The 24,504-nt window shown below is 47.2% G+C and overlaps 1 protein-coding gene across 6 annotated transcripts in view; it reads left to right on the top strand.

Annotated features, from left to right (window-relative positions):
- The window catches only part of ADRA1B (adrenoceptor alpha 1B), a 281,409-nt gene that overhangs the window by 216,273 nt on the left and 40,632 nt on the right, over nucleotides 1-24,504 (top strand). For 4 of the 6 annotated variants that reach the window (XM_072953237.1, XM_072953245.1, XM_072953253.1 and 1 more), the window contains 2 exons: nucleotides 4,821-4,900; nucleotides 14,997-16,738. In XM_072953237.1, coding sequence (XP_072809338.1) covers nucleotides 15,790-16,738 — 949 coding nt within the window. In that variant the 5' untranslated portion in view covers nucleotides 4,821-4,900; nucleotides 14,997-15,789. Of the gene's footprint in view, nucleotides 1-2,536; nucleotides 2,619-4,820; nucleotides 4,901-11,566; nucleotides 11,665-14,996; nucleotides 16,739-24,504 lie in introns of those variants that run through there. The other 2 variants (XM_072953267.1, XM_072953271.1) reach the window with 2 other exon arrangements.

Below are 24,504 nucleotides of genomic sequence, written 5' to 3'. Positions count from 1 at the left end.
TCTTCGCAGGTGCATCCCTTCCTGCCTCCAGCATCAGCCAAGTAGGCCAAATGGAATCCCAATAAGAGCAATACTTCGTAAGGGAATAAATAAAACTTGCTGAATACCAGCACGAACCAATGGACCTGCTGTAAAATGTATTTCAATTCTGTATCATTCAGCTTCTTAAAGTCACCCAGATATTACCTTGATAAAAATCTACAAGCTTTTGGTTTACGGTTCATGTCAGCTGCCCTCAGCACCTCGCAGCTGCTAAAAGAAGGAGGTCCACAGCAGGTCGACCTGCTAACTCTCGGAGCCCTCCCGCACTTCAGCTTCCCACCCGGATGGTGGTTCCCTGTTCTGTGTCTATCCCCTTGCTTAGTCAGCAGCACGGTTGATGGCAGAGTCTGTGTTTTTTCCATGTTTGTGTTCCCCACATGGTATAACCCCTCCTGGCACAAAGCTCAACCAGTGTTCATGTAATACATGAAGGAGCAGATGGAGCAGAGCCTCAGTGTCCCCATCTATAACGTGGGAGCGTTGCACATCTGCCTTTTTAACAGCCTGTGTGATGGAGCAGTTCCTCCCAGTCTCCTTGCTTCGGGGAGGTGAGAAGTGGGTTTTCCTTTCTCTTGTGCCGCCCACGTGTGTCTGTTCTCCTCCTGATGAGTCATCTGAGAGCCAGACACCATCGCTCTCAGACAGAACATGTCAGGTACTTGCTCAGGAGCAGCGGGGTCATAAATCTGTGCCGCGTCCCCGTGGTTACCTAGGGAACCCTGGGGCACAGCCAGGAAGAGGGGCGCTGCAGACAGAGAGGGCTCTGGCCTGTGTCCCAGCCTCTTGGCGACAGTCCAAAAAGCGCTTCCCACTCTCTGGTTTGGAACCAGTGTCCTGTCCCCAGTAGAGGGCAAAGGTGGCCCCCAGCCAAGAGACTCTGAAATGCACCAAGATCCGCCTCCCAAACATTCAGAGGACAGAAGGGATCGGTTAGCAAAATGACTGTGACAGGAACCAGCACAGTTGGAATCTGGTCCTGCAGTACATTCCTTTACTGTTGCACAAGCAGCCACACGCAGATCCCCCTTCCACTCTCTGTGGCTGTGAAGATTAAGTGAAACAACATATTAAACTGCTTGGCATGAGTCTTGATCACAGCAAACAATTAATAGAGGCAGCTGTAAATCGAATTATTACTGGTACTGATAGTAGTAATTTATTCTCCTCCTACTACATTATACTCACTATATCCTCCCAAGTATTATCCCATTTTACAGATGAGGAAATTGGGCCCAGAGAGATTAAGTGACTTGCTCAAAGTCCCTCTACTAGGAATCGAATACACTGGTAACAGTCAGCTAGCTGCTCTAATGCACAGGGATTGTTCTGGGGAGTCCTGTGCGAGTGCGTGGGAAGGACGGACAATATCACTCAGTTGCACTTAGCTCCACACCCAGACAGATGCCCTCACTGTGGTTGCATGATGGCTGGAACACAGCCAGACCTTGCTCCAAACCGTACATAGTCTCATCTTCCAATCCCATAACAAAAGAATCCCTGGACTCTCATTGGCTTTGACTGGGCCTGAGTGTCCACCCCTACAGCCTAGGTCTGAGGGGTGGGGAACTCAGAGAACAGCTGTGGATATAAACGGGTGTAGAATGGAGGCCAGGGGCCCAAGCAAGATGCGTGTGTGTATACAAAGCCTAAAAAACATTTGCCAGAGTGTTTACAGGGATGCCCTCTCTGGATGGTGGAATAAAAAGTTGATTTCCTTTTCGTTTTCTGTACCTTTCTATAGCTTTGCCGTAAGTACAGTATACTTTGATAATTTTTTAAAAGCAATTTTTATTTGTTTACTGGTTTAATAATGCAAGTAATATGTAGATATTTTAAGTATATTTATTTTTAAGAGTTTGGGGCTGGATGTTAGAGGCCTCCGTCCTGGCTCTGGCTCTGAGTGACTGCGGTCATGTCACTTGTCTGGTCTCCGTTCCGTCATCTGTGAGATGAGGGGAGGGCTGCACAACTCTACATGTCTGATTCTCTCTCCTTCTGCATGCACACAGCTAGTAAAAACGTGTGGATCAGCTGGGTCCCAGGAGACCTGCCTGAATACAGTTGACCCTTGGAGCGACAAGAGTTTGAACTGTGTGGGTCCACTTGTACACATATTTGTTTCAATAAATATGTACTTTGTACAGAACTACATAACCTCTGCTTAGTTGAATAGAAACCATGGATACAGAGGGCCAGGGCTGACTGTAAACCTCCCTTGCCACTCGTAAAGCCCTCCTCCGCCCTCTCACCTCTGCCCCCATTGTTCAAGGGCCAACTGTAATTTTTTTCTTAATAGAAATCAGTTCTGAACAAAAGTGGGTACATTTATGGAGTTGAAAAATGTCTCTACAAATTGAGTATGCGCCCAGAGCCGCAAAGAGAGAACCCCTCTTCAGTGGAGACCAGCTAACCTACTCCAGCCCTGAAAACTCTCTCCCACTCAGAATATGAAAACGAATATATGTATCTATATGCGTGACTGGGACATTGTGATGTACACCAGAAATTGTAACTGACTACACTTCAACTGGAAGAAAAAAAAAAGAAGAAAAGGAAAATCTCTCCCTCCCTTAGAGGTAAGAAGAATCAACATTCCTGACGGGGCTACTATGCGCCAAGCCCAGTACAAAGTGTATTATACACACAGTCCAATTTACACTCATAATGCAGTTGCCATTGTTTGTTTGACAAGCAGCTAGATCCCGGAGTCTCCCACGTCATTATTGAATGCACGTCCATGACTCACCTTCCCATAAAGATTCCTGAAGGGAAGAAATGCTCTTTATTCATCTCTGTATGTCTCTCAGACCCTAACAGAGGGCTCAGTAAATATTTACTGATCATTGGAACCCTGGTCTTATCATCAGCGTTTCTTGGGCTCCATAGAAGACGATCCCTAATATCAAAGGTTTGACTGGCTCCTGGGAGCACACACTTTTGGCTAAGAAAGTGACGATCAAATTAAAGGGGAGAAGGAGCAACATATTGGGTCATTATCCACTGTTGGCAGGAAGCCATCACTTTAAAGAGTTGTCCTGATACAAGGCCTTCAGGAAGTGGAACACTGGACAGGTAGACTTAAACCAAGAACCAAGGGTTGGAAAGGTCACGATCACTGTGGCCAGAGGCAATGTGAAAGCACTGGGAGCTTTATTCTTATTGAAATACAGCTGCTGTAGAATATTATGTTAGTTTCAGGTGTGCTACATAATGACTTGACATTTGCATCCATTATAAAATGATCACCATAATAAGGCTGGTAACCATCTGTCCCCAAACAAAAGTTATTACAGTATTATTGACCGTATTCCTTATGCTGTATATTACATCCTTGTGACTTAATTGTTTTATAACTGGAGATTTGTACCTCTTAATTCCTTCACCTATTTTGTCTACCCCACCAGCCCTCCCCCATCTGTTTGTCCTCTGTACCTTTGAGTCCAGTTTCCTTTTCTTTTGTATGTGTTTTGCTTTTTAGATCTCACGTATAAATGAGATCATGCAGCATTTGTTTTTCTCTGACTTATTTCACTTAGCATAATACCCTCTAGATCCATCCATGTTGTTACAAATAGCAAGATTTTATTTTTTATACCTGAGTGATATTCCAGTATGTGCGTGGTGTGTATGTGTGTGTGGGGCGTGTGTGTGTGTGTGTGTGTATACATATATCACATATTTATCCATTCATCTGTCTGTGGACACTTATGTTGCTTCCATGTCTTGGCTATTGTAAATAATGATGCAATGAACATTGGAGTGCATATAACTTTTCTAGTTAGTGTTTTTGTTTTCTTCGGGTAAATACCCAGAAGTCCAACTGCTGGATCATATGGTAGTTCTATTTTTAATTTTTCAGGAATCTCCATACTGTTTTCCCTAGTGGATACACCAATTTACATTTCCACCAAGAGTGCAAGAGGGTTCCCTTTTCACTACATCCTTGCCAACACTTGTTATTTGTTGTCTTTTTGATGGGAAACAAAAACGAAAATAAACAAATGGGACTATATCAAGCTAAAAAGCTTTTTGCACAGCAAAGAAAGCTATCAGTAAAACAAAAAGGCAGTCTACTGAATGGGAGAAGATAATTGCAAATGATCTATCCAAAAAGAGATTAATATCTAAAATATACAAAGAATTCATACAACTCAACATAAAAAGAACAAACAACCCAATTAAAAAATGGGCAGAGGACCTGAATAGATATTTTTCCAAAGAAGGCATACAAATGGCCAACAGACATGAAAAGATGCTCAACATCGCTAATCATTAGGGAAATACAAATCAAAACCACAGTGAGATATCAGCTCACACCTGTCAGAGAGCATTGGGATCTTGGGCAGGGATTAAGGTTGAAAGGAAGGGAGGGCTGCATAGAGGAGAATGGATTTCCAGCAGCAAATTCACTGGGAAAATAGAAAGATTAAAGAAATAGAGAGGCAATCAAAGAAAGCAACTTCCATCTACACAATTTTGCCTACAAGAAGCTCTGGTTTTAAGGTTAGGGTTAGGTAACATGGGGGGTGATGGACTAAAATGATGTTTCTCAAAATGCAGTCTGCTGGTTTTCTGCAATAGACTCACTTGTGAAAAACATAAATTCATGGATCTCACTTCAGACCTACTGGATCAAAATATCTGGGGCTAGGACCCAAGTATCTGCATTTTAAGGCTCACTGTAGGTGCCTCTTACCCTCAGTAAGTTTGAGCATCACTGGCCTCATAGGCAAACCTTTGCCGGCTAAAAAGTTCCATATTTCTTTCTAAATTCCTAGGTTCCCAGTGGAGCCGCACCAAGAAGAGGAAGAGTGGGCAGTCCTCCGGAATGAGCGAAGGAGCATTCTAAAGTGTTCAGGTGACAAGAAAGTTCTGAACGTTTGTGCCTGGAGCAGGTCCAGCTGTTTTAGGGACAAGTTCCCCAGCTTGACTTGAGAGAAAACAGCTCCAGACTGAAATTTTTTTTTTTCTTTTCACTTTCCACTCCACCCCCGGGATTTAACTGAAAATATGTGCTCACTGAAGACTGCTCCCACCCTTTTCGTGCCTTTTTTTCTTTCCCTTCTCATGGGTCTGGTCCCCTCTGCAGTACTGGGGGCCAGCAGAGGTTCACATGGGTCCCCCTTCCTTCCCTGCCTTTCTGGGGCCTCTGATGTGATGGTTTATAGTCTGTGAAGCTCTTTGGTCTGATAGACAGGGAAAGTTCCTGTTGCCACTAAGTGTACCAGTGGCCAAGAATTACAGGCCGCGAGTCAGCCGCCCTGCCTGCTGGACCAAGCTGTTTCCCCCGCACAGCAAGCTCACAGGGCCTGCTGCCCACACACTCACTCCCCAAGCCCAGCGACACCCGCACTGGCTGGGTCTCTGACTTCGCTTTGAGTTCTCTGCGTGAAGAAGTATTTCCAGCATGTCCTGGGCCCTCTAGATACAGTAGAGCCAGTCTCACAAGTGGCTTCTCAAAGGCCAGATACATTATTTCTGCTTTATATGCACTACCTCATTTAAACCCAAGAATTCTATCAGGTAGGCAGAAATAACGTGGGGTGTTGCCTAGCACACAGTTAGCCCACAGGAAGTTCTCAACAAGTGCTAGTGTTCTTCATATTATTTTCCCAGTCACTTTTTGTTCTGGGCTATTTATAGCAGGAGAAAAAAAAAGAAATCAGTTACATCAACTGGCAAGTAAAGGGTTGAAAGTGTTACTGAGAGATCAGCTAGGAAAATCTGTACCTAAATACTCCAGATACTGAGAAATCTGACGTAACTTTTTAAGGTTATACAAAACATTAATAATAACTAATATTTTCCCCCATTGTATATATATATTTTATTGAAGTATAGTCAGTTTACAATTTGTAAATTTGTTGTGTCAATTTCTGGTGTACGGCACAATGCTTCAGTCATACATGAACATACATATATTTGTGTTCATATTCTTTTTCCCCATAAGTTACTGCAAGATATTGAATATAGTTCCCTGTACTATACAGTATGAACTTGTTGTTTATCTATTTTATATATAGTAGTTAGCATCTGCAAATCTCCAGCTCCAGTTTATCCCTTCCTCCCAGCCCCCCACCCCAGTAACCATAAATTTGTTTGAGTTTGTTTCTGTTTTATAAATTAGTTCGTTTGTCATTTTATTTTTTTAGATTCCACATATGAGTGATCTCATATGGTATTTTTCTTTCTCTTTGTGGCTTACTTCGCTTAGAATGGCATTCTCCAGGTCCATCCATGTTGCTACAGATGGCATTATTTTATTGTTTTTTATGGCTGAGTAGTATTCCGTTGTGCAAATATACCGCAACTTCTTTATCCAGTCGTCTGTTGATGGGCGTCTGGGTGTTTTCCACGTCTTGGCTATTGTAAATAGTACTGCTATGAACATTAGGGTGCATGTATCTTTTCAAATTAGAGTTTCCTCCAGATCAATAACCTCTGCAGTCCTTAAAGACAATCATTGGATCAGGTTTTCTACCCTTCTTCTTGGAAGAATTAAGGCTCAAGCCTGATACAAGCCCTTGACCTCACTTGAGGTTCCCAGAGAGGGGTTAGGAGGAGAGATGTAATCCTCATCATATCCAACACCAGAGAAGGGCCTGGGTTTGCACTGCATGGTAGCACACAGGCCAGAACAACTTCTGCCATTCCAGATCCATGTCTCTGGCCTGCTGAGATGCCCAGAAATTCCTGTCATTGTGCTTATCAGTGAGATCAACCTGCAGCCAAGCTTGGGTTATCTGGGAGGTGAAAAGTATCAATTTTGAGTCAAACTACCTCTGCTCTAATCCCATCTCTGAATAATTTTGAGCAAGTTAATTAATCTCTCCTATCCTCAGTTTCCTCACCCGTAAATGGGAGCCAACAGGGCCTTCCACAAAAGTGTTGTTTGGAGGATTAAATGAGACACCTGTGAATTAGCATGGCACATGCTTGGTGCATAACTGCACTCATAGTGAATTAAAATTGGGCTATCAGAAGAGAGCAGTGCTTACCTCTAAACGGACGGCTCTCTGAAAGACTGGGGAAATCTTTGGAAGCCCTTCCAAAAACTTGCAATTCACACCATGCAGCTACCTGCCAATATTCCAGGCGCTCCTATCTAGAAGTTCCCACAAAATCCTCCACACACCCTGCCCCTGAGCACTTACCAGGGCCGTCCCACAAGAGGCAGAAAACCAAGGCTCCTCCTCCTTCTCCCTTCAACGTTCCACGGCTCCCAAGGCAAACTTCCAAATTTGCCAGTTTGGCATCCAGTAAACAGTGGAGAAAGGCTGAGCATTTCCTGTCCCAGCATTCCTCAGTACACAATAGAGACGGGCAAGGGAAACCACCTCTTTCTCACACTGCCGCCTCCTTCGCCATGCCCACGGGGTCCGAAGTGATGTCACACCCATTTCCCAGCACGCCCACCCCCATCCCAGGGTCCTACCCGGTCACCTCTGCCAGAGAAGACAGAAATCACTCTATGACATCACTTCCTTGCCTTGCTCCCCAGGGACCTGGTCTGTCCTCTCCAAAGCCAGACTCTACCGCTTTGTCCAGATATAATTTTTACATGCCCCCAAGGAAAAAGGTTCCCATCCCTTCCTTTAGACCTTTGTGAACTTGGTGGTCACCACAAGAGAAAATCGCCCAAAAGGGGTTGCACGGTTTGATTCAAAGAGCACAAAAGAGGAAGAAGAGGAAGGATGGAGAAATTTGAGACCCTTGTTGTCTATTTGTGTGTCTCCTCATTTAACTCACATCGCTGTTCAACAGCAGGCACGATTCTCAGTATCCTCAGATGCGCATTCCCGTTATTCGTCTTAGACTGTGAACTTCAGGAGGACGAGAGAGGCCGGCGTCCATTCACTTTACTCAGTGCGGCTTCTGCCCCCTGATGAATGGGGAAACACTGGATTAGTTCTGTTGCCCAAGAGTGAAAGAAGTTACACCGAGATAGAGTTAGCAGCAGAGAGGCTCAGCAAATGAAAATAAGAAGTAACAGGCTGAAGATCAATTGATCAAGGGGCCCTGCCAGGAACTTGGCACTGAGGAAGCCCCTATAAGGAATTCAGGAAAAGCCTGCAGTACAGCGACGTGTCCACAGCTTTCAGTGGATTCTCAATAAGGTCTAGGATCCAAACAGTTAAAGAACCACTGGGAGGGGATAGCCCTTTCCCTTATGAAATCTGGAGATGGGGGAGGGTAAGATTAATACACATAAAATTACAGAGGACATCAGTATAATAGTGCTGCCTTTGGCTGAGTGTTTTTTATGAGCCAGGTCTCAGCCTAAGCATTTCAGACTATGACTCCTTTCATTTTTGCAACCATCTATGTTGCTGTGTGTTATCTCAGGAAATAGAAAGCTTGTATGCCCTGGTCTCGAATGAAAAAATGGAGACTGAAAGAGTTTATGAACGTTGCCCAAGGTCACACGTCTGGTTATCCAAAGCTGGGATTCAGACTCAGAGCCAGGGCCAGGCTAAAGAAATGAATGACAGCAGTGACAAAAAAGAGCCATGGGAGTGGAGTCAAATCTCCAGGACCCTGGCTCTGCCTTAAGTAGATCCCTTCCCTCTCTCTGGGCCTTGGGATTCCCGCATGTGAAATGAGAGGGTTAGACTAGATCAAGGGTCAACAACCCTTTTCTATAAAGGATCAGAGAGCAAATATTTTAGATTTTGCAGGACAGACCGTCTCTGTTGCCGCTGTACAACTCTGCCATCGTACCGTGAAAGCCCCCAGAGACAATACCCAAGCGAATGGGTGAGGCTGCGTTCCAATAAAACTTTATTTACAAAAACAGGCACAAGTCTGGATTTGTTCCACGGGAACATGGTTGGCTGACCCTGGACTAGATGATCTGTAGGGTTCTTCTGACTGACATCTCAGGAGTCTGTGATCCTGATTGGAGCCCGCAGGGGCCAATGCTTTGAAAAATCAGCTGTACGGAGCCTGAAGCCATAAGTATTGTTTTGTAACATTTTTCTTTAACCCTTGATGGGTTCAACAAATGTGTTTAGAAAGTAAATCCTGGCAGTGGGAATACAAAGGCAGCTTGGAAGTGCTGTAGCCCCAGCAAAAGCTCCATCGGCATCCTGATGCGGACAGCTCCCTCTGTCTTGTGGACAGCACGGTGCCAACACAGCTGTGTGCCCGCCTTCAAACCAGACTGCAACCCAAAGACCCTTTCTAAAGAAATTTAGGGGCCACCACAGATTTCTGGGACAAAGTGATGGGCAAAGCCCACAGCTGTAAAGGAACCACCAGTAGCATTCAAGAAAACAGTACACAGTCCCCTTCACGCTCAGCTCTGCAGCACTGTTTGTTGATGTTGGTGACCTGTGTTGGTGTCCCGCAGGAAGAGCTGCTGGGGCATAAGGAAGAAGGGACCAGTTCTCCAGTTCCAGACTTAGTAGGTTTTTCACACTCCATGCTTTGGCGCCCTGTCCCCCCACACCCCAGCCGCCAATTTAGGGCTCCCAGGCTCTCCCTGAACATGTGATGCAATTGTAGCCCCTGGATGACTTGGCAATTAATCTTCACCAGCTTACTGCAAGGGGCTGCTCCAAGCTCACTCACGCTCACAGGAAAATGCGTGCAGATGGAATTTCTGGGCTGGGGGAATCCAAGCTCGTCAAAGACTGACAAAGCATAATTACAAGAGGGAAAAGCAAGTTTGCCCAGAGGGAGCTGAAACCCCTCACTCCTGGGAGCCTTTGACCTGCTGGTTTGGAGGCAGAGAAATGCCTCTACTGCAGCCAGTGTCTCCTGCTCAGAAGAAAGGGTGCGCCTCCTGCCTCCCACCTGGGCTACAGCAGGAGCAAAAAGCCTCCTTCAAGTCCCCAAAACCCCTAGTGTACCTCATGAAGCGCACCTCCAGTTCTCCTTTCATTTCCACCCTCATTTCCTGGGTGCTGTGTATTCCAGCTGTGCCACCTCCCAGCCTTGCGCCCTTAGGCAACCACTCTGAGACTCAGTTTGCTCATCTATACTGTGTCACTAATAATAGCATCCACCTCATAATAGTATTATCAGGGTTAAATCAGAAAATGTACATGCGAGGTTTGGGGCATGATGCTTGGCTTGTGGCAAGCACTTAATAACTCTTGGCAGATATCACTACTATTACCCTGCACTAGGTACTTTACACACATTGTCACATTTAATCCTCACCTTAGCGCTGTGAAGTAAGGGCTGTTACGAACTTCATTTCACAGGTGAGGCAACTGCAGCACAGAGTGGTTAAGTGACTTACCCAAGGACACACAGCTAATAAACTAGTGCAACTGGGACACAAACCCAGGTCTGTTTGATGCCAGTATTCAGACTCTTAGTCACTTTACTATCCTGCCCAATGTCACATTAGCAGCTATTAAATAAGAGAATCGGGATTAGAATCCAAGTCAGCTCTCAAAACCTCAGCAGACTGAGTGCTGGCCTGGGAAGGGAAGCAAGAAAGCCTGACCCAAGGAGCTCCTCTGCAGAACCTTCTCTCCTGGACCGCTCTGCCACGCCGTCCCCTCCCTGACCTCTGCCTCGCTTAGGAACCTGATCACATTCTGTCTTCTGCTGTAATTTCCTTCAAGGCTAACACTGAATTTTCTGCTGCTTTTCTTTTTTTTTTTTTTTAATCTCAGTCTGGTGCAGAGAGAAAGATGCAAGCTTTGGAGCCAGACAACAATGCTTTGAATACCAATGCTGTTTACTCATTGAATGGACTTGGCCATGTCACAGAACCTCTCTGAACTTCAGTTTCCTCATTCGTAAAGTGGGGATAATTCCTACCTTGTACCGTTGGAGATTTAAGTAAGTGCACACAGGGTACCTAGCACTGTGCCTGGCACATAGTGTACGTACACTCTGAAGGGCGCTTTACCATCATTATCATCCCCCATGGCACCTAGCTCAGGGCTAGGCTACTGTTTGCTTGACTAAACTCGTCTCTGATTTGCCCACAGCGCCTAGCGTGATACCTTGCAGAGAGTAGATGCTCCTGTTTATGGCTGGTTAAATGGAAAACTGGAGAAAGCTAAAAACGGAGTACCATGCAAAACTGTATGATCAGAGGTGAGAGGTCTCCTCCCATAGGTCCTCTAAGCAGATCTCTGAATCCCCCACAGACTCTCCACAGGTCAAACTCAGTGGCAGCATCTCTTAGCACGCTCACAGAAACGGGAGTCCACAGCATCAGAGATTTCTAATGTAATCAGATGGATAATGAAAAGGTTCTTCTTCCCCAAGCCTCGAGTGAGTCAGAATTCTGTGCTTGGCTTTGCCCCAGGGAGTACCGAGAAAATGAAATATCATCTATATCCTCATGACACCTAAACAAATGGTCAATTCTGTGGGTCACATATCAGCCAGAAGGTTTAAGAGGCATCTCCAGTTGAAGGGAAGAAAGGAACAGCAAGGTAAGGGTCATGAGCAAGGTGCTCAGGGGAGGTCCTGGTACCTGGCTGCTATTAAGGCTAACACCTGTTTGCCTTAACAGTGGGATGTTTGTTTTCCTTTTGTGGAAGGTCCTGGTGAATAACAACATATGTCTGAAATCTACAAGGATTTTGCATCCCTCGATCTGGCTCAAAATCCTTTCCCTTCACCTGAGTCAAAACATAAGTTCTCATGCAGGTAACAAACTATTCTCTTTCATAGCAAGTATAAACCAAATCTGAATCTCAGATTTGCTCTTTTTTCCCCACCCTGGCCTTTTGCCACCATAGAAAAATGTCAGGCAGGCTGGGTTTTCACACTGCAGCTGGTTACTGTGATTATGTAGACACAGCCTCTGAAAATTCAATGGTGTGTTGCTGGCTGTTCAATAGCTGGTGAAATTAACGCCCAGGGAAGTGGGAAATGGGCCACCACAGTCAAATGCGGACTCGGAACTTGCTTTTCGTTCTGTCCCACTCTTTCCCTCCCATATCCCTGTCTTTGTGCTGATCGCCAGCTTTCTGCCAACTTACTGGCGTTCTCTTCCTCCTACCACTCCCCCTTGGGAGTAAACCAGTTCAAAAGAAGCACCATCATCCTCGACTTGAGGATATATGAGGATGGTGGGAACTGAGCATATGAGACTCCACTCCCACCACTGTGACGATGTGTGGGTGAAGGGCAGCACGTCTGCCTTCAGAGGTCACTTCGTCCAGCAAAGGAAGCTGACCACCTGGAACCTAAAAGACCTCAAAAAATCATCTGGCCCAGCCCCCATCTCCAGACTGATCAGCACATAACCCACCCAGGACCAAGGACAACCTCCCCTCTTCATAAGGACCCCTGGCAGAGGGCTGCCTAAGTTGTCCCCGTTTCACACCCCACTGAGTAAGTCATGAGTGGCTGCCATGTGTGGCGTCCCTCTGAGGCAGAGGAAGGTGCACTGCTCTGTGGGCCAGGCAGATGGAGTCTGAGCACCAGCTCTGCCCCGAACTAGCTGTGGGAGCTCACCAATTCCCTCTGCCTCCTGGGCCACCTCCAAAATGGGAAGATGGGCCAGCGAGGGTTCTGCAAGCTCTTAAAGAGCTAAGTCACTGTAAACCTATGAACCTCCTGTTTTAGGATCTTCAAATACAACTTAAGCCAGTTTAATTGAAATAGAAGTCTGTTTTCAGGGCCATCTCTACTACAGATTTCTTAATCTCAGGGAACTCCTTAAAATTGTGTATTTTCTGCATTTGGGAGTCTGAGCATTTTGATGGGAGAAGATTAAAACCTTAGATAGGTGTGTGATACCCTACCACCTCCAAAAATACATATATATAAAATATAAAGAAGTTAGGGACCTACCTCTAGGATAAAGAGCTTAAGTGTAAATCACCCTGAGTGGCTCCCCCACCCCTGAGTATCAGGTTAGAGTAATTATCAAGGGCAGGAAGTAGGAAGCTCTGGATGCAGGATTCTAGATGAGAGTGAAAGAAGGCATCAGGCATTACTTTTCAGTCTCCAGCAGTCACTGCGCATTGCTCTCCCACATGTCTATTAGACATACAACCCCAGGAACAGACTGACTCTCTCTGAACCATGGTTTTCTCAGCTGTCAATGGAGAATGGTATACTTCTCTCAGAGGTTGTTGTGAAGAGTAGAAGAAAATGAGTAAATGCTTGGCTATCAGTGGGAACTCAATAAATGTTCCATCCCAGCACTCGTAACTCGAGTGCCAAAATTGACCACTTGGAAGACAGCTCCATATGTAACAATCAATGCACCCCAACCTCAAATGTAAGTTGGTGTAGTCACTATAGGAAACAGTATGAATGTTCCTCAAAAAAAATAGAGAACTACCATATGACCCAGCGATCCCACTTCTGGGTATATATCAAAACCAAATGAAAATAGGATTTTGAAGAGATACCTGCACTCCCACATTCACTGCAGCATCATTTACAATAGCCAAGACATGGAAACAACTTAAATGTCGATCAGCTGATGGATGGATAAAGAAGTTGTGGTGCATATATACAATGGAATATTATTCAGTCAAGAGAAAGAAAGCCTGCTATTTGCAACAACATGGATGAGACTTGAGGGCATTATGCTAAGTGAAATAAGTTAGAGAAAGACAACTGCTATATGCTATCACTTAAATGTAAAATCTTAAAAAAAAAGAAAGAAAGAAAGAAAGAAAGAAAGAAAGAAAGAAAGAAAGAAAGAAAGAAAGAAAGAAAGAGAAAAAGAAAACCTCATAGAAAAAGAATTAAGTGGTTGTCTCCGGTGGGGGGAGGGGTTGGGATGGGGAGATGGTGGTCAAAGAACACAGACTTCCAATTATAAGATGAACAAGTTCTGGGGCTCTAATGTACAGCATGGTGATTGTAGTTAATCACACTGTATCCTTGAAAGTTGCTAAGAGAGTAGATCTTAAATGTTCTCATCACCAAAAAGAAATGGTAATTACGTGATGGGATGGAGGTATTAGCTAACACTATGATGGTAATCATTTTGCAATACGTAATCAATATGTTGTATGCCTTAAACTTACACGATGTTATATGTCAGTTATATCTCAATAAAGCTATAGTGGGTAGGAATTCACCCTCAACCTTGCTTCTGGAGGAAAAGTGTGACTGGGTAGCTACACGCTCAACTTTGGATAGACCTGCAATTGGGTTCAATTTCCAAATTCTCTCCTTGATGGCTGTGTAAACTTAAGCAAAGAGTTAAACTCTGCTGTACCTTGTTGTCCCATCCACAATCCAAAAATGATTATGAGAACAGTCCTTCTTTCAACGGGCCATGGGAAAATGCGAAAAGTACTTAGCACACCGTCTGTGAATGAGACTCAACGAGTATTGGGTAAATGTTAACTAGCATAATGCTCTCCTGCTGCATTCTCAGCCATACATTTTCTTCTAAGTACTGGGGAAGAGTGTCCCTATAGCTGAATGTCCAACATGGATATCAGGCAGAAAGGGGGAAAACAATCAACAAATAAGCCAGATTCCCCAAGTCGCTTCCCATATGCCTGGAGGTTTCTTATCCCACCGCCACCCCCACTCCCACCCCCACATAACCCAGTTTGTTCCTGATTTCTTTCAGATCTTAAAACATCACCTCAGTGACATCCCAAGCACCCATATAAAATTTCAAATGCCTCCCCACACCATTCCATTTCCCTGTCCTTGCTTTATTGTCTCTGTTACACCTGTCAGCAGAGGACACACCTCAGAATTTGCCTACTTATTTGTCAGTCCCCTCCCACTAGAATGTAAGCTCCCAGAGGCCAAGGGTCTTTGTCTACCTGGTTCAACTGCTATATCCACAGCGCTTAGAACAGAACCCAGGGCAGACGCTAGGTATCCAGTTAATCCGTTGAACGAATGAGTGTCTGAGTGAATGAATGAGTGACCAGAAGTCTCTGAGTTTTATTATGAGGCCAGAGGGGTTTCACGAGGAGGTAAGAGGGCGGTTCTCAGATCTGACTCACGTCCCTCCCACCTGCCTAACCTTGTAATTCTTCCTCTTTTAGGTGCCGCACAAGTTGCCCAACCCCGTAAATCTGAGTGCGGACTCCTGGCGCCCCTCATTAAAGGCAAGCACCCCCACCCCACTTTTGAACATGCAGCCTGAATAGGAAGGCAGAGAATCCCAGCGGGCCACCTCAGGGCGGGGGCCGGGGGATCCCCACGCTCAGGTGGCTCCTCCTCCCTCCACCCCCTCGCCCACCCCGCGCCTTCCCCGGCCGCACCGACTCGCCCTGGGGGCGGCGGGGGCGCGGCCGCCTGGGGCCGAGCAGGGTGGCGGCGTCGGGGCTGCGGGCGTGTTCGCTGGACCCGCATTGCCCCCTAGTGCCGCGCGGAGTCAGGGCGCCGGGCTCCCCCGCCTGATGTCACCGCCGTGCAGTCAGCCCAGAGGCGGCTCATTGAAAGCAGACCCTCCTCGGCGCTGGCTGGGCGGAGGCGCCGCTGCCCGCAGACCCGCCGCGGCCCCGGCACAGCCGGGCGCCCCTCGCCCCGCCGCCCGCTGCTCCCCGCCGCTGCCCGCGAGCCCGGCCCGGCGCGCCTGACGTGGACCATTAAACTTGGAGCTGCCGCCTCGTCCCCTCTCTCCTCCTCCTCTTCCCTCTGACAGGCGAGCGCGCAGTCGGTGCCGGCAGGAGACGTGCTGCCGGGCCGGGCTGCCGGGGGGAGATGACTCCTCTCCAGGAGGGAGCCTCTGGAAAGAAGACCACGCGGGGAGCAAAGTTTCAGGGCAGCTGAGCCGCCTTCGCCGCAGCCCTTAGAGCCCTGTCACCTCCCTGGCTATGGAGGGCGGACTCTAAAATGAATCCCGATCTGGACACCGGCCACAACACATCAGCACCTGCCCACTGGGGAGAGTTGAAAAATGCCAACTTCACTGGCCCCAACCAGACCTCGAGCAACTCCACACTGCCCCAGCTGGACATCACCAGGGCCATCTCTGTGGGCCTGGTGCTGGGCGCCTTCATCCTCTTTGCCATCGTGGGCAACATCCTAGTCATCTTGTCTGTGGCCTGCAACCGTCACCTGCGGACGCCCACCAACTACTTTATCGTCAACCTGGCCATCGCTGACCTGCTGCTAAGCTTCACCGTGCTGCCCTTCTCCGCGGCCCTGGAGGTGCTGGGCTACTGGGTGCTGGGCCGGATCTTCTGTGACATTTGGGCCGCCGTGGACGTCCTGTGCTGCACAGCCTCCATCCTGAGCCTGTGCGCCATCTCCATTGACCGCTACATCGGGGTGCGCTACTCTCTGCAGTACCCCACACTGGTCACCAGGAGGAAGGCCATCTTGGCGCTCCTCAGTGTCTGGGTCTTGTCCACAGTCATCTCCATTGGGCCTCTTCTTGGGTGGAAGGAGCCGGCGCCCAACGATGACAAGGAATGTGGGGTCACTGAAGAACCCTTCTACGCACTCTTCTCTTCCCTGGGCTCCTTCTACATCCCTCTGGCTGTCATTCTGGTCATGTACTGCCGTGTCTACATCGTCGCCAAGAGGACCACCAAGAACCTGGAGGCTGGAGTCATGAAGGAGATGTCCAACTCCAAGGAGCTGACCTTAAGGATCCACTCAAAGAACTTTCACGAGGACACCCTCAGCAGTACCAAGGCCAAGGGCCACAACCCCAGGAGTTCCATAGCTGTCAAACTTTTTAAGTTCTCCCGGGAAAAGAAAGCAGCCAAGACCTTGGGCATTGTGGTCGGCATGTTCATCTTGTGTTGGCTACCCTTCTTCATCGCTCTACCACTTGGTAAGTCGGGGACTGGCAGAGGGGAGCTAGGCATTTTCAGATCTTGGGTTTACTGATGAGCTTACTATAAAGTTTTTTGTGGGTTGCTTTTTTTTTTTTTAATGCAGTCTGTGTGTGTTTGGAGGTTGGAGAATATTGTTTACTCTGCAAAGGCTTTGCAGATTGGGTATCTGGCTAAGAACAAACTAAGGTGTTAGTAGAATGCGCTAAGGTACGAGTCACTTGAATAGAACCACAGGAGGAAAATCTGGTATGTGGAATGACTCATTCAACAGCCTCAGTTTAATAATTAAACAGGACACTGGACTTGAGCATCACACCAGCATTATTTCAGTAGTAATGACGTGCCGGCTAAGGCAGCGTCACTAATGCAGCATACAAAATAGTTTGTAGTTACCGCAGACGCGGCATTTGGGAAGCAGGGAGGCAGCTCGTACACAGAAAGGCACTTTTCATTCAGCACTTCCAGGGCTCTTGCAGAGACCCATGCCCCTCAGGAGCCTTGCAGAGGCTGCGTCCTCCCCCTCTTCCCTTCACCACTTGCTATCACCCCAGTGCACTGTCTTTATTATGAGTTAATCAGAGGATTTTACAGCCTCACAGTCCTAACCAGTCTTTGATCTAAAGCTTGAGATTTGAAAGAGAAGGAAGATGGCCAGAGAGTCACACATTCTCAGTTTTCACCCCAAAATCTTCCTAACTCTGGTGATTTATAGAATGCTCAGAATTAAATTATACTTGCCCCTCACCTTCTGCTGTCAGACACCAAATCCTGCTAATCTGAAATTAAGCCCTTACTCTCCTATGAAAACGTGCCCCCCTTCTTCTGTTTGGGGGTCCTACTGAGTTGTTGAAAAGGTTACCTGACTTCTTCTAAGAACAATGCTGAGGTTTGGTTAGGCGGTAAACCTAGGGGAGGTCCTGTGACAAGCTGTCCACATGGCTCAGGAAACACTTGTCTCTTGTCTGAGGCATGATCTGCTTTGATTTTTTTTTTTTTGTCCCTGAGGGACACTCTAGAAAATGAATGGAGGGAGGTGATCATGGCAGAGACATGTGCTGTGATATCAAAAGAGGCAATGGCTACTACACGCCATGGACCACTGATGCCTGCACTCACCCTAGGGGCTCATTTAGAACTGAATATAACCAGATCCCTCAAGTAACAAAAATCCTAAAGACACACTGCATCCAAGAGAAATAGATGGAAAGAGGGCCAAGTGATATCAGGGGGTTCTGTTTTAAAATGATAAAGAAAAAAAAAGCTGTTTAACCTACCCTCCATATTGTCATTTCTAAGGCCAGCTTGCGAGCTAATGTCTTTCAGAAATATTTTCAGTGTGTTAGGTGGAGAGAGATTGAAGCTCTACCCCCAATAGTGATCACATCCCACTGCACAGAAGCTTTCTTTTCTTTCCCAGGGTCTCTGAGTCCTTTTGCAGGCTTATCGGGTTAAAGTGGATGACAGTTCACACTGCATTGGATCATAAAAAGATCATGGTTGAACATGGAGGTCATTTGGCCACTAATTAGCCATGTGACCTTGGGCAAATGATGGCTTCTCTGTGAGCCTCAGTTTCTTCATCTGCATTATAAGGCTAATTACTCTTTGCTCCATGGGGTTTACGCTAGTGCATAAGAGGACTTAACACAGTATCTGGTACACAGCAAATGCTCAATGAAATTTAGCTCTTGGTGCTACAAATCAAACCACAATCACCTCACAGCTTTAACTGTGTTTTCTCCTACTCTATTCTCTTGCCAATCCCATGCCTGTTACTAAAGGCTCAGAGGGAACTAGCTCTTTCTCCTTTCTTACTTCTTGCCCTGATCCTCAGCCTGCAGAGGCTGTGACCAGAGCATCCTCAGGAAGGACAAGGCCCCCGCAGGACGCAGGAATGCATCAGAGGTGCAGACTTTCACTTTAGGAAGCAAGGGAGACCGCTCCAAACAGGTGAGCAGGCTGCCAGCATGTCGAAATGCAAAGAGCACTGCCCTGAGGGTCAGGAGCAGTAGAGTTTCCATGTGAGCTTTGCCGGCAATTAGCCCTGTGACCCCAGGTGTGTTGCTGTGCCTTTCGGGGCTTCAGATGTCACTTCCAAAGAATGAGAGGGTTGGACTAGATCAAGGGCTCTCAAACTTTGATAGGGATCAGAATCACTTGTGGAACTTGATAAAAATTCAGCTTCTAAGACCTAACGTACAGAGAATCCAACTTAGCAAATCAGAGGAATCCCAGGAATCGCGTGTCTAACCAACCCGCCAGGCAGTTCTGAAGGGGTGATCCACACCAGGCTTTGGGAAGCACTGGCCAGAGGATCTCTCAGCTCGCTTCAGGCTCCAGCCTTCTGGACACCAGGGTCTTTAAACGCTGCCCAGGTTAGTCCTTCCCTGGCCACATGGTGGTACAGGATGATGTGGCTTCTCTCTGGGTCTCGCTCTTCAAGCCCACCCTCGGCTTCTTCTCACTTACACTCTTTCCACTTCCCTGCCTTTCTGAGACCTTATCTTCCTAACATCTCATGTGCTTGGCTTCCACGCCATAGAAAGTAAGCCGTTCTTGCCACTCTGATGCTATCAGAGCTTGTTTCTCTTCTCCCTGCCGTAAAAACTTTGTGACCAACCATGCCGTTATCTCCCGGAGATCTCCAGTGTACCGTCCCTGAGCCGACTCGGTGCACATGCTTCTCCCCTGGAAGCCCCACCCTTGGCAGCCAAGGAATACGGACTCCAGGCCGTGAGTTTGGGATGGACTTTGAAAGTTACTCAAGAGTTTGAAACAGAAAAGTTGCTTAAGTAACACATTCTTAGAGCATCCAAGCAAAATGGAGATGCAGGCTTGTACTTCCTCCGAGTTCAAATAACACCCAAGTGTAAGTGGCGGGATGTAGAACAGTAACGCCTTTGGAATCTGAAGCCGTTTCCAAATTCTAAATTTTCCATGAAAGGCTTTTCACTCAGAAGGGGAGAAAGCAGATCTGGGGGAAGACAGCGGTTGGCAAACAGAGAAGCCCAAGTAGGAGTAACTTCTGGTTGGTGATAGACGGGCAGGTGCCTGGATGGCATGTGATTCTATCCCTGTGTTTGTGTTCTCCATGGGAGAGAAGGGTTGGGATCAGGAGGGAAAATAGCCTTGCCCCCTACAGGCTCCTGGTCAGGGGCCCCATTTGTTTTCCTTCCTCCCTTATTTTTATTTTTGGGAGCGACACTGGGCTGCCTACAGAGCCAGGCCTCTCATCTCCTGCAGGGCCTCCCCACCTGAAGCACCCTGCCTATCTCTTCCTCACCCTTTCCCCGTGGCCTCAGCCCACGTTGGGCCAGGGACCAGCTCTCACTTACTCAGGAGCAGGGATGGATCCACCAAACAAGGACCTCTTTATTCAGCTCGTGGAATCAGGCCGCGGAGGGACAGGAAATAACTGGAATATGATATAGCAGCATTTCCACCCAACGGGCCATGTGCAAGATGTCCAAGGAATCTTCAGCTGCCTGGCATTATACAGAAGGCCAACTCCCACCCGCCTGGGGAAGGCCTGGTCAGGGTCTTGAGAAGTGGCTGGGCTGTTGAGGGATGTGTGTTGCATCAGAAGGACAGATGGGGGTAGGGGTGTGGGTAGAGGGAAGTGTTGGGCAGCCAACTGGTAGCTGGGCTTAGTGCGTTGTTTAGAAAACACTGGAACCTTGCCTCGCTCCAGATCTTTCTTCCGCCTTTTAAAATGCTGAAAGGCACCAGGAAGCCATTATTGAACTAACTGCTTTCCCCTCCAAATAAATGAAGGTTAATTTCAAAGACACAGTTGTGCTCTCTATAGTACTGGTACCAAATAGGAATCCCTCTCTCTGCTGATGAGTTTCTCCGGTCCTGTCACTCAAATGCAGGGTGATGAATTTCCACACAAGAGCGCAAGGGAGGGCGAGGGTCTCAGAGATGACTCAGGACAGAGCTACCCCCATGAACACCCACGCACTAATCCTCTGGTTCTGAGGTTTCAAAACACAGGGATTTGAGTTGCTCACAAGGAAAGCAATTGGTTTACTCAACTTTACACGTAGAAGAAATTTTACACATAGGGAATCGTTCCCGGAAGAGGAAAATCCTACTGAAGGAAGATACATTTGGCCTTTATGAAATCATTAATGAAGACTTCCTAAAGCACCTACTATGTGCTAGGTTTCGTACTAACCATTGTTGAGCCAAAGCAAACGTGGCCCCTGCCTGCAGGAGGCTTGCAGCCTAGTAAGATTGTATTATCACCGAGCACATACTATGTGGCAGACATTCCACTAGGCTCTCTGCAGACATTATCTCACTAATCCTCACAGCTACCGTGACAGCAGAGAGTAATTGCACCCTCTTGACAGATGAATATCCCGAAGCTCAGAGAGGTTCGACTTCTTGCCCAAGGTCACACAGCAAGTAAATAATAGAGACAAAAATTGAATCCAGATCTATCAAAACAGGCGCTTACCCAATCCACTGCACAAAGGAGATGTCTGACCTTTTTGCTTTCTGGTCCCAACCAGCTCTCAAAGCAAATGTTCTCTAGGAACCCCAGAAACACCTTGTGAAAAGCTGATTATTCTACTTCTGTTACAAAACTCTGTCTTTCTTCCATTCCCCACCCCTGAAGAGTCACTCGTAAAATGTCAGGGAAGGTCGTTCAAATTCCAGCTCCTCCTGCACTATGTACAATATGGGTCTCTCGAGGTTGCACATTTAGTCATCCCAACTGGAAAGAAAGGGTGAGACCTTGCCCTTCATCTAGGGACCTGGCTCTGCTATTTTAATCATCCGTTCATTCATGCAATCATTCATTCACTGAATGAGTATGTGTTTATTGGAAGCCTGCTAGGGCCAGGCATGGTGCTGGAGATACAGTGGTGAGCAAAGCAGCTGTGTTCCACGTTCTCATAGAATTTTGTTCCAGTGGGGAGCACAAGTAATTTGAAAAACACGCACGCAAATAAACGTGAATGCCAGTTGTGATGAGTGACTTGAAGAAAAGGGGTGAGCTGCAATTTAGAAGCATACACCAGGGATCAGTATATCACGGGGTCCCTGCGTGGTGTTTATGCAGAACCCTGAGCAGTTTGGAGGAGTTACTTCAGTGGAGGGGGCGGGTAGAAGAGGAGGGCTCCAGGCGGAAGGAGCAGTACACCTGAATGTCCTGAGGCGGCAGCGGATGGGGAACAGCGGGGAGGCAGGTGCAAGTCGAGGCTGGAGGTGTGGGCAGAGGCCAGGCCATGCAGGGACTTCTAGGCCACATTAAGGAGTTTAGATTTTATCTTAAATTGCACTGGCCACTACTGAAGGGTTTGAAGCAGACAAGGGATACAATCTGAATTACATATTTAAAAGACAACTCAGGCCACTGTATGGAGCACAGACCAAAACTGGGGCAGTTAAGAGGACACAGTGCCAGTGAGAACTGGCAGTAATTTAGATCAGACTAGTAGCCGTGGAGGTGGGGAGAAGCAGGCAGATCCAAGGCCCTGGGGATGTGTCGGTTATGATAGAGGGGGGCTAGTGGGAGAAAGAGGTGTATCTGGAATACCCCTGAGGTACTGGGTGATGGAAGTATCATTTGCTGAGATGTCAGTGAGACACAACCAGGAGATTCCTTAGACCGCATTCATCAGGGCTCACAGGACACCATGCTTGGAATGACAGGCACTCTTGTGAGCTGAGTAGTCAAAATGTCCCAACCCAGAAGCCAGGAGCCACGACCATCTGCAAACCCAGGTGCTCATTAGAAACATCTGGCAGGGCACAGTTTTCAAAAGCATGGATTCTTGGGCTCCTGTGCACATTTACTGTATCAAAGTCTCTCGTGATGGGGCCATGAATCTCAGTTTTTAACAAGTTCCCCCTGGTTATGCCACCAGCACAGCACCAGTTCTCCCCATGCCTGGGAACCCCTGGAACAAATACCCCGAGGAGAACCAAGAAAGGTTGGTTAAGCCTCCCCCAGTGCCTCCCCAGTCCCACCCAGTGTCTCGGGTCAGTCCACATGGAGGAAGGCAGAAGGTTGTTAGGAGGGAAAGCAAATTCTTCCACCTAGAGCCTCCCTGGAAAAGGAGAGGAGAATGAGCACTATGGAAGCAGCTCTTCAGTGTAGCAGGTACACTGCTCAACACTGAATGTTCTGTACCGCTCGTACTCCCTACCCACCCCTCTGCAGAGCAAGCATCCTCCCCTCGCCTTGTGTCTAGAGTTCAGAGAGGTTCAGTAAGTTGCCCAAGGTCACACAGCTGGTAGACGGTAAAGTCTGTAAGACTCCACATTTGACACTCAATAAGCATTTATTCTATTATTCTTGTTGTTACCACAGTGCCTCCAGACATTTGTCTGAGGTCTGGTTCCTATGGGTAATAAAATTTTTACTGGCTCATGACAAAATGAGCAAAACGTTAGGAAAATTCTGTGTTTTTCCAAATATATTCAATATAACTGACTGTTCTTTTATCCTAAAGACTATGTCCTGACTATTTTGGGAAACTGAAATAACATTTCTTTAATGGAATGATGGTAATAAGTGGTGGTGATAGTCATTGCGTGTGTGTGTGCGCGCGCTTGTGTGTGTGTGCGCACACAATGTTCTACTTGGCAAAGTAAAAAGTTGGTAACCCTATGTCCGTCCCCACCAAAAATTTTTTGAGACTTTACTATGAGTCTTAAAGTCTTGGAATCATGACACCATGATGGTTAGACACGATAAATATTTGTGGGAGAAAGCAGGAAGGCAGGGGGAGGAGGAGAGGTGATAGATAAATGACTTTTCCTCAGCTCTGCCATGAGATTCCAAGGCCCGGGGCAGAGGGGCAGGGAGGGGAAAGCGTGATGTGTGAAGGGTCATGCTTGTCAGGTGTGACAGAACAGGGGGCTGTTTGTGGATGCACTTTGTCCTCCTGGGGCAAAACAGACCACAGAAATGGCCGGTGAGTTTGTGTGTAGCTCCTTGTCATCACAGATAGACCCATTAAGATCTGCAATGCAGGAGATGCCTTTACCTGAGTATGTGTGTGGCTTGTAAAAATAACGGATGGCCGCCAGACCCCACTGGAAAATTGCCTTCTCCCATTTCTGCAGACGGATTCCGCAGTCTCCGTGCTCCCTAACCACGTCTGACAGTAATACTCACAGCTGCCAGGTGTTAGGTCTCGCCGTGTGCCACGCTTACACCGGGCTAGGGGTGCTTTCTTTGCCTTCTCTCATTTTCCCCCTCTCCTGAGGCTCCCAAAGTGGATGCTATTGTCCCCATTTTACAGATGAGGAAACTGAAGTTCAGACAGACTGAGGGATTTGCCTCAGTCCACCCAGCTGATGAGTGAAGGAATCTGGATTCACATCTAGACAATGAGATAAGGCTAAAGAGTTCATTACCCGGGGTGCCCTAGGTGTGGGGCTGTGAGTCCTGACTTATGGAAGCCCAGAAAGGCCCCGGGGAAATCAGAGTCTTCTCTGAGAAGGCGCAAAGGAAGGGCAGGTGGCTGCTTATAACTCAGTAACCAAGAGGCACCGGATCCCAGTGAGGACATAAAGAATTTAAAAATAACTGAGTCTTTCCCCTAGCAAGCTAAGTCAAAATTTCTCTTTTAGTATGGCTACTTTAGACTGTTTTCAGCTTCACAACTTATTCTTGGTAATGCCATATACCTTTTTAAGGTTTTTATCAAATTTGGGCGGTGGGGTTAAACACATAAAATTTAGAAGTCTTTTGCCCAGCTTAACTTCTGGCTGCATACATTTCAGAACTCAATTCACC

The sequence above is a fragment of the Vicugna pacos genome, chromosome 3, assembly GCF_048564905.1.
Source record: "Vicugna pacos chromosome 3, VicPac4, whole genome shotgun sequence".
NCBI lineage: Eukaryota > Metazoa > Chordata > Mammalia > Artiodactyla > Camelidae > Vicugna > Vicugna pacos.
The sequence above is the reverse complement of the archived record's forward strand: the minus strand, read 5'-3'. Positions and strand labels throughout refer to the sequence as shown.